This window comes from Corvus brachyrhynchos, unplaced genomic scaffold, assembly GCF_000691975.1.
Source record: "Corvus brachyrhynchos isolate BGI_N302 unplaced genomic scaffold, ASM69197v1 scaffold158, whole genome shotgun sequence".
Taxonomy (NCBI): domain Eukaryota; kingdom Metazoa; phylum Chordata; class Aves; order Passeriformes; family Corvidae; genus Corvus; species Corvus brachyrhynchos.
Genome location: NW_008239756.1, coordinates 559166 through 569264, shown reverse-complemented (window position 1 = coordinate 569264; position 10099 = coordinate 559166). Strand labels below are relative to the sequence as shown.

The 10099-nt window shown below is 48.9% G+C and overlaps 2 protein-coding genes across 5 annotated transcripts in view; one reads left to right on the top strand and one right to left on the bottom strand.

The window, feature by feature from the left end:
• Nucleotides 1-10099, bottom strand: part of CCDC94 (coiled-coil domain containing 94) — a 27882-nt gene that overhangs the window by 9954 nt on the left and 7829 nt on the right. The window lies entirely within an intron of this gene.
• The window catches only part of HNRNPM (heterogeneous nuclear ribonucleoprotein M), a 16407-nt gene continuing 7487 nt past the window's right edge, over nucleotides 1180-10099 (top strand). For 2 of the 4 annotated variants that reach the window (XM_017742522.1, XM_017742521.1), the window contains exons 1-6: nucleotides 1180-1377; nucleotides 7309-7361; nucleotides 8118-8125; nucleotides 8208-8301; nucleotides 9020-9214; nucleotides 9524-9677. In XM_017742522.1, the coding sequence (XP_017598011.1) occupies nucleotides 1254-1377; nucleotides 7309-7361; nucleotides 8118-8125; nucleotides 8208-8301; nucleotides 9020-9214; nucleotides 9524-9677 (628 nt within the window). In that variant the 5' untranslated portion in view covers nucleotides 1180-1253. The remainder of the gene's footprint in view (nucleotides 1378-7308; nucleotides 7362-8117; nucleotides 8126-8207; nucleotides 8302-9019; nucleotides 9215-9523; nucleotides 9678-10099) is intronic. The other 2 variants (XM_017742519.1, XM_017742520.1) reach the window with 2 other exon arrangements.

The following is a 10099-nucleotide window of genomic DNA, read 5'->3' as shown; positions in this document are numbered from 1 at the left end:
TCAGGCTTGGATTTGAGTTTGTGGGTTGTGTTTCCCGTGACCAGAAATGCTTTCAGTTTTCCAGCTGTCACTTTGGGGGAAAAAGATCCATATCTATTTTTATTTTCCATTAAAGTGTAGCTAGACTGTGCTTTGGGCAATAAAATATTGACAGACACGATTTCATTGACTGTGCAACTTTAGCCAGGCAGGGGCAGAGACACCCCTGATCCCAGGGACAGGGAATCCAGGGCTAGGGAAGGATGTTCCCAGCACTCCTGGGAATATGAAACCAGCAATTTGTCTCTTTGCAGAGCCAGTTTATTCCTGGAAGTATAAATAAAAATATTTCTCTGCTGTGATTTTATTTTTCCCAACCCTGTTACACTTGAGATGTCTCCAGGGAATTTGTTTGTGTGTCCAGGTGCAGTTCTGTTTGGAATATCCAGCTCCACGTGGCAGAGCTCTCACTTCCACGTTTTTTGGGGAAATCCAGTTTAAGGAATAACCATTAAAATCTGAGTGTAGCTTTTAACACAACTACTAAATTTTGTGTTATTTCATCAACCAAACGAAAATGAAGGTGTAAAAAGGATTGTCCTATTTCAAGTCTAATTTTGGAGTTTTAATTACTTCATTAATCAAGAAGCTTTGAAAAAGTTTAATGGAAGAAAGAGTGGAAAATTCCCATCCATGTGTCTGGAGAAGCCTTGGCTGCTGGGTGATAAAAGCAGGGAACACACTCAAATATAAACCTTCAGAGGCCTCTACATTCTTAATTTCCTTTTTCCCTGCAGGCTGTTTTGTCTGTTCAGGGACTGAAATGGTCCTGAAGGGATGGAGCTGGGATTTCTGACTTGGAATTTGCAGAGCTATACAGGTCCTAAGTTGGGAAAAGCTCAGTACAGAGAGATTTGAGAAGCTTCAGCTTTTTTATCTGATGCGTTCTGAATTCCTCCTAAAGATGTGCTTGTGCACCCTCTCCACCAGCACTGAGTGAGCAAGGGGATTAATTGGATTAGTGAAGGGAATTACGTAAGACTGGGGCTGAAGCATTTTGTTCCCTTGGATTATTATTTTTTCATTCAAGTTGGGAGGGGCTTTAAGGTCCCGTCCCACCCAAACTGCTCTGGGATTCAGTGATTCCGTGGTTTGGATTTGTCCCGTCTGGAGGTGGTGGCACTGCTCCATCCCCAGGAGTTCACGTGTGGGATTCTCTCCCTTGCAGTGAAGGTGAGCGACCCACCCCGAATGAGAAGAAGAAGGAGAAGGGGATGAAGAGGGGAGGGAACCGCTTCGAGCCCTACGCCAACCCCGCCAAGAGGTACCGCGCCTTCATCACCAACATCCCCTTCGACGTCAAGTGGCAGTCGCTGAAGGACCTGGTCAAAGAGAAAGGTAAAGTGCAGCTCAGGTGGCCAAGGCTGTCTTGTGCTCCAGCCTGTGCCTGGCTCTGTCTGTAGCTCAGCAGTTGCACTTCTGGGTGCACTTGGCCACAGGAGTTTGGAAAAGCTCTTCCCGAAGCCTTCCTGGGTTTTGCACAACCTCCGTCCCTGGCAGCCTTCCAGGGGACGGTTCCTGTGGAAGCCTTTGGCATGCAGCTGATAGAGCTTCATCCCAGGATTAGGAGTGTTTTCCTTAGGGATCAAACCCCAGGCTTTCATCAGATTTTAGCCTTGAAGTGCAGCAGAACTTTCTGAAGCATTTTAATGTTTCTGGGCATTCAGGTAGTTACGTCCTGCTCTGGTGTGTGGATCTCCAGCCGTGTCCCCAGATTCGGAGGGCTTTGGGCTGGCTTCAAGAGCCATTCTGCCAATGGTTGCAGTTCAATGTATTTAAGGGTGACCTGCAAAGTCAGGTTGGTGCTTTGGCATGTGCTGCAGCAGAATCAGGGCTTTGGAAATCAGGTTTGTGGTGTTCCCGCTTCCACAATTCCATTTAATTCCCATGTGGATGGAAGCTGCCTTTGCTGACCTGAACATCTTCATCTCTAGAGGAAGATGAAGAGATTGAGCTGAGTACTCAGGTGGTGACAAGTGTAAATTAGTGTCATTTCTTCAGGCTGGTGCCCAGCTTCCTAGTTTTCAAGTCACCTTGGAAGTGCAGTGGAGTGGCAAGAAAATCCTTGGCTTCTCCAGCCTTAAAATGTCAAAAGTGAGTTCAGAGTAGCAACACAACATTTCCTGTGGGGCACCTCTGAACACAGAGCATCAGCCATGGTAGTGGGCAGTGGTCATCGTGCTGGAGCAGGGTAAGGACTGACAGTTCGGGTGTTTGAGGTGTGGCCTAAAGAAGGGGAAAACAAAGTTCCAGAGGGTTTCAAATGTTTGTCTTTGGAGGCAAAAGGAAACCGAGTCTGTGGCACGGCCATTAGGACTGGGAGCTTCCCTAATTAGGGGCTGTTTGAGAGGCAGCAGTGGTTTTGTGTCATGGTTTTGTGTCAAAGGCTGCTTGAACAGGCCCTGGTTATGGATGGACCCTTTACTGCCCCTTGGCTACCCCAGATCCATTGGTTTTCCGGCTCTCCAGATGTGGAGATGTCTTAACTCCACGTGCTGTGTTGAATCCCGTTCCCAGTGTCTTGTGGTTTCTCTCCAGTTCCCGTGGATGGCAGAGTCCGGGGTGAGATTGTTTCCTGCCTGGCTGTTCAGCTGCTCATTCCAGCAGATGCTCCTAGGGGAACGTTGGAGCCTCTTCCTTCTGGCTGCAGGGCTTGTCATGCTAAAACTGGGATCATCCTTCCCGGGGTTTGGCACTGCTGATGAATCCAACAGTTTGGATTTGACGTGGAGTTGTGTTGGACTTCTCCCAAACTGCTGCTCTCGTGCTGTGCTCGAGCTTGCTCAGTCCTTGCCCCAAGGCAGAGCAGTTCCAAGCCCCAGGAACGTGCCTGTGGAAAACTCCAAACCGTTGGAGCTCTTGCTTCGGAAGCGTAAGAACGCCAGGCCAAACGTTCCAGGCTTTGGGAGCAGGTGGAATTCTCTGCCCAAGGGGAAACCCTGGGTGTGTGAGGGCTGCTGCAGGGCCGGGCCCCGTGCAGCCGGGGCTGTAGCAGCAGGGAGCTCGGGGAGGTGCCGTGTGTGCAGGAGGTGCTGGGGTAGGAGCTGCTGGTGTTCCTGCAGCCTGCGAGTGGCCAGGCTGCTCCAGGTGCCACCTCTCTCTCTCCCAACGCCGTGGCTCGGGCATCCCAGTGGAGTGGTTGGAGAAACTCAATTACAGGTATGCAGTGGCAATGTTGGTAATGGAATGAAGAGATGTTCTTGTTTGGAACTCCCTCGTTTTGGCTGGCAGACACAAAGTGTTACCAAACTGACTGAGCAGCAGCGCTGACGGGAATTTGGGAAGGGCTTCCACAGGCAGCAGTTTTCCATGAAAGTAACTGAGTGCTGGATACCTGTCCTGATCTGTCCCCCACACATGGGGAGAAACGTTGGAATGTTCACGGCAGCTGGTGGAAGGGAGGTGATGCCGTGGCATCAAAAAACTGGGATCTGAATTCCAGGTGTTGGTTCCTTTAGGAAATACAGGATTTTGTATGTTGAACCTTCTCCCTGCCCAAAGTAGCAAAAGGCGTAGACTCCAAGGAGAGGGATGAGCTGTGAAACAAGGCAGTAATTGTCACATTGTGTGGGTGGGGACATTAATAACCATAATTAGTGTGGTTCCACGGACATCACCATGACCAGGAGCAGTTGCAGACAAGGACAGGCTCGTGTCCCCTCTCTGCACGGACAGGACACCCCAGGACAGGTTGTGCTGGCTGGGCTGTGCCCACATTCCCTTCTCCATCACAGCCCAGGGCTGTGGAAAAGCAGCAGCAAAGCTTTCCCAGCCTGAATCCCTGTGCAGAAGAGCAGCTAGCTTTGTGGCCTCCTGAAGATGGAACTTGTGGCTCTTGCTGGTGTCCCAGTGCCAGTACTCGTGAGCACTGGGCTTACTCCAGTAGCTGTTACCCCAGGACTGGTGACACTGGCACTGGAGAGTGCCCAGGATTTTGCCACGGTGTGGAGTTCTGGGGAGCCACGGAGGGAGGGATGAGGAAGGAATGTACTGTTCCACACCTTCCATTTGATGAAGTCTCTGATGAGTTGCTCTGTTTCCCTTGGGCTTCCACCATCTTTCCAAGGAGTCTCAGCCCTTCCCTGGCTGCAGGGAGCTTTTCACTCTCTTTGCTGCCTGAGCTCTTCAAGAGCCAAAATCACCCCTTTGTCTGGGTGTCCTCTTGCAAAAGGGAAGTTTCCCGTCCCCATCTGTAACAGAATTGCTGATTCCTGTCTCTGCTTTGGGAAGATTTTCCTTCTTCTGTTTCAGCCAAAGCTTTACATGTGCAAAATGTGCTTCTGTTCTCTCCTCAGCCCCCTGTCACTTCTTAGGGGTTGCGTGTCCCAAGGTTTAACCTAAAATGAGGGAGGAGCTGTGGCCAGCTCTGCTTTGCCTCACATTGGGAGTGTGAAGCATTTTGATCCTTTTGATGACTTGTTCTCAGAAGATGAGGAGACATCCAGCCAGTTTTGGGTTTTCCTTCCCTGTTTAGTATTTACTTTTGGCCCTGGAGGCCAAGGAATAACTGCTACAACGCATTTCCCTGTCCCAGTTCTGTGCTTGCTCCCACTTCCCTCTCTGCACCTTTCACACCTCTTTGGTTTGTCACAAACTGTTGACATCAAATTGCCCAACCTAAAGCTGACATTTCTGTCTGAGCTTGTTCTGGGGAGTTCCCAGATGTGTCTGCAGCGCCTCAGGTCGCCCTGTGGACCCTGGTCTGAGCTTCCTGGACAGGCCCTGCAGAGTATTGGAATTTTGCTGGAGCAGCCCAGCTTGAACATTGGCATTTTCTGTGCTGATAAACTTCGGGAACTGATACCAAGTTTAAAAGGGAGGAAAAATAATGACTGTGATAAATAACACTGAAGAGTTCTTGAGTTTGGATGTCTGGTTATTGCAGTAAATTCTGCTCAGTTCAGCTGAGTTTCTGAACTTTCAGTTCTGACGTTTAAATAAATTCATAAATCTGTCTCCTCTGTGTTAAATCTTAAAGACACCATGGGGAACGTGTTCCTCAATTAAACCTGCAGTGACTTGGAGCTGGTGTTTTCTGGAAGTTTCCTCCCTTGGGAGGCTCCTGAAGTAAAGGCTTTTGTGCTTGGATGAAATTTGTCCACTTGTGGATATGGGATGTTCCCTGACAGAATCCAGCTGTTCTCTGGCAGGAGGGAATCCTGCCTGGGTCACTGGGCATTCATCCTGGCCTAACACATGGATATCTGCTCCTGGTACTTTTCCATGGAATCCTGTGGTTTGGGATCTAGAAGAAAAAAACCAAAACTCCAAATAAAATGTGACCCGGCCTAGCTTCTTAAAAACGGTTTCCTTTCCCAGCCCCAGACACTGTTCTCCTGGCAGAGGGGTTGGGTTGGCTCCTCTCACACGTTTTAAGGTGAAAATAATGCATTTTCATGGCAGTGGTTCTGTACTCTGGGCTTTGTCTTGGCTGCTGAGCTGTTGCACTGAGTGTGTCATTCCCCCCTCCTGCTGTTCTGAAATTGGGCTCTTCAGGGAGTTCAGGTGTCCTCTGAAGGAAAGCCACCACTTCAGGTGGATATTTGGATTTTAATGTGTCTGTAAGGCTCGAACGGGAAGCTCTGAGCAAAACTGGCACAGACTGAACTTTCCGAGAGGTTCCTGGAGATCTTGTGGTTCAGTCAGGGATTGGTTACAAGAGCAAATGTTTACTTGTATTGGATATCCTCAAGCTTGGCAGACTCCTTTGGAAGCTGTTGGTGTGGATCTGCAGGAGGAGCTGTAGGTGAAGCCGAGGAGTGGCTGGGAGAGGAGAGCCCTCGCTGCAGGCGCTCTGCAGGGTTCAGGGAGTGCCAGACCTGGAGGCTGTGGCTCGGAGAGGTTTTGGATTGGAGGTCACCTGGGAAGAATTGGTGAACCCGTTTGCATCCCTGCCCCAAGTGTGGTTGGACTCTGGCTGCTGCTGTTGAGCTGGATGGCGTCAGAACCTCGTGGGAATGCTGAACCCCCCAGGACTCCTTGGGAACAATCCCACGTGTGCTGCGTGAGCTCAGATGGATTAGAGACTGGAATTCCTTCTGTTAGGCTTGATACCAGCGTGGACTGAGCTGGTGGAGCTGTGGATAATAATGGACACTCCAGTGGAGTCCCTTTCAAAGGGACTTGTCAGCCTTTTCCAGCCTCAAACATTGTCCTCCCAAAACCAGGAGTGGATCAGAGCTGTTTATCCTGTTCTCTGGCTGGAATGCTCTTACCGCTAAATTATTGTTTAAAATAAGAAGTGGAGATTAAAAATCAATGATCTCATTAAGCATTCCTCTTTTTTTCCAGCTTCAAGAGAGACCTTCCAGGCTGTCAGTTTTCCACAGTGATATCCAGTGTCCTGTAAATTGCTGGGCCTGGGGGAGGTCAGGCTGAACACCTCCCTCTGTCCCCAGCGGAGTCTTGTGAAAGCCCAGTTCCTTGCTCCAGTGAAACTATTAGTACTCAACTGGCTTGTGGTTTCCCACAAATAAAACATTCCACTGTCTAGATAATGCAACTTGGAGTCCTCCTGGTTTAAATTTAAACCCCAGGACTTTTAAAACCAGAAAGAAAAAGTTTTAAAAAAAGGAACGTTTATTCCATTCTTCTGTATGCCAGTCCCTTCAAAGGCAGCAGCCATTTGGGTAGTTGGATTCTGGAGGTCCCTGCCAGGGTTATTTGGTCCTAGAGAGGCAATCCCAATCTTGTGGGGAAAGGGGCAGGTGTAGTTTTCCATGGACTTTTGCCTTTTGCTATTGACAGTTTTGTCTTGAGAGCAAATATGACAGATTTTAATGCTAAAATGGAGTTTACGGTGGCTTAACAAAAACCAGCTGAAATAAATCAGGCAGTAATGTCTTGATCTGTTGGTTCAGTGTGACTCCATTTTGGACATTTTGTCTTTAAATCCTGAGAAAAAAAAATCACTTGAAATTCTGGGCTAGGGAACCAGGATGGCATCCTGTGGAAAGCGGGGGAAACTTGTTCCTGCAGCCTTTCCCATGGGTTTGGATTGCCTCAGGTAACGAGTGGGCACTAAAGATCCAGGGAGCTGCGGAAATCTCTGGCTTTTGAGGTGGAGGAAAACCAAGAACATACTGAAGTGCTTGAAGCCTTTACTGCATACCTGTAATTGTCCCGTTTTGTGGTCTAGAGAACATGGAGTGTTTCTGGGCTTTCTTATAAGGCAGAGGCTCCATACACGGTTGTTGATTGTTCTAAATTCCCATTGTTTTCTTGGCTTTTCTCCCTTGGTATCTGTGTCGTCTGGAATCTGATTTGTAGTTGGTGAGGTAACATACGTGGAGCTCTTAATGGACGCTGAAGGAAAGTCAAGGGTAAGTGTTTGAGAGTTTCTTTGTGGATTTTCTACCTGAAATGTTTCTGTGTGCTGGACAGGAGGCCAGGGAGGCTCAGAGTGTGGATGTGCAGTGGCTCTAGGTCAGGAGTGCTGTGGGACGGGAGGAGGTGGGGTGGGGCTCTGCAGTCAGGAGCTGTTCCCTGCGTGCCGTTGGCGTTGGCTGTGTGACCCCGGAGCCCAGCAGGCAGGACAGGGCTCTGGAATATTCCTGTGCTTTGGAAAAGTCACTCGAGTGGTTGGCTGAGTTTGGAAGGGCCAGGGTGCAACAGCAGGTGCTGCAAACTCCACTTCCTGGGCCAGTAGAGCGAGATAAATTCCTAAATGTAAACGTTCAGTGCCTTCATGGGCCTTTAGTCCAGGAGCAGGGAATACAGTAGGAGCACATTTAAGTGTCCTGAAGGATATGGATTTAGGGTGAGAGTGTGGAGGGTTTTGCTGTATGCCAGGGAAGAGCAGGTCACAGGAAGCGTGTGGTATTTCTTGGAGAGTCGGGATTTAGTGTTTGTTACAACCTCAGAGACCCCAGGTTAATCCTGTTCAGGCATGAGAAATTATGGAATTCCAGTATTGGAGGCTTGCCTGTGTAAGGTTACATTTATTTTCTCTGGTAGGGCTTAACTAATGTGATTTGGCTTTAATAATAAAATATTTGTGTGTGATTTGGGCTTTTACTGACTTGATTTCTTCTCTCTTCCCTCCTCCCTGTGACTGTCCTGGGAAATCACCTCGCCAGGGATGCGCGTAAGTTCCTTCTCAATTTATACCTGAAATCCAAGGAGACTTCTTAAAGCAAAACATCCTGAGCTGTGTTGTGTCCCCACAGGGTGGTTGAGTTCAAGATGGAAGAGAGCATGAAAAAGGCTGCCGAGGTTTTGAACAAGCACAGTCTTGGTGGGAGACCCCTGAAAGTGAAAGAAGTAAGGAGTGCAGCTGGTGTTCTGGCAGGGGCTGGAGTGGGAAGGGGGAGTTCCTGTTAAAGATTTAGGGCTGACTCAGGGGATAACGGACAGAAAGCAGGACTTAAATAAGATAAAAAAACCCCAGTCAACTTCTTTCTAAACATCTTAGCCAGTGCTGAACTTGTGCTTATCAAGACTAAACTTGATCTGAGGACAAAGCCGGAGTTTGGCTTTAATTGCAGTTTTGTTAATGATTTGACACAGAAATCTCCATCAGTGTTTGTTCTTGACAAACTTCCCTTTGAATTCTGCATCAGAATGAATGGATTCCACCAGCAATTCCATAGAATCAGCTCTTTCCTGGAATACCTCAAAGATATATTTCCAGTTTAGTGGCTTTGCTATTGACAGCCAGTCCTGGAAGTCAATTCCAAACTCTCTCCAGAGTCACTGGGGGTTTATCAGGGTTTGGAACAGGTGCAACAGAGGCTTATTGTTGGCATTAATGATGGATAAACACGTTAGGAACCAGGGAGGTGCCTGAGGAGGAATGACTTGATAAAGGGTGTTGGCTAAAATAAAATAAATTGGCTGACAATGCGAGGGAAGCAGTCGGCTGGGAATCCTTGGGGAGCAGGTAGCCTGGGATAAAGGGAACCCCCCTTTCTGTGCCTGTTTGAGCCATGGCACTGACGGTGCTGCGTGGGGGATCTGAGTGTGTGTGCGTGTCCCCCAGGACCCCGATGGAGAGCACGCCAGGAGGGCCATGCAGAAGGTGATGGCAGCAGGAGGGATGGGCATCGGGCCCGGCCCCGGCGGCCCCGGCATGATCAACATCCCCCCCAGCATCCTGAACAACCCCAACATCCCCAACGAGATCATCCACGCCCTGCAGGCCGGCAGGCTCGGCAGCACCGTCTTCGTGGCCAATGTGAGTGCTGGGACACCCCCTGCAAAACACAGCAGTGTGAACCTCTCAGCTGGGGCAAATCGGAGGGAGGAAAAGCCTTGGAAGTGCCAGGAAAAGTTCATCTGTGTCCTGTTGATTCTCTGTGCTAAGGAGGTTCTCAATTAAGTTGTACCACAGTGTCTGTTAATTGGGATTTTTGAACAAACCTCTGTACTTTGATTAAGTTTTATCTCATCTCTCTGCCAACTCTTAATGCCAATACCAGGTAAGGACACAAGCCCACTGAAGCTGTTTTCTCTCTTGCATTTCCAATGATCCCCTGTTTTCCAGCTGGACTACAAGGTGGGCTGGAAGAAGCTGAAGGAGGTGTTCAGCATGGCTGGAGTGGTGGTTCGGGCCGACATCCTGGAGGACAAGGACGGCAAAAGCCGCGGGATCGGCACCGTCACCTTTGAGCAGGCCATCGAGGCCGTGCAGGCCATCTGTATCCTTGGGCAGCAGGACTGGGAATGGGGCAAGGAACTCGGGAATCGCAGCAGGGGGAGAATGGAAATTGTATTCCAAGGGAGGATATTGCCTTGTCAGGGAAGGTCAAGTTGTAGTGGATGGAAAATGGAAGGAAAAGTGAAACAGAGACAAAATTCCATCTTGAAAGAATTGGTGCAGTTTGCTCAGGATCTTCAGCAAAGGAAATTCCCACATGGGTAAATGTACTTCTATCCCAAATAAGTTTCTGTCTCTAGGTTATAATTAGTACTAAAATGCAGTTCTGTGAAAAGATTTGTCTGGAAAGGAACAAATCTTGGGCCTGGTGTTTTCCTCTGTTCCTGTGTCCTTCTGCTGGCCAAGCAATGGTTTGCTACCTAGAAACCAAACAGCAACAGAGTTCCAGATATTACTCTCTCA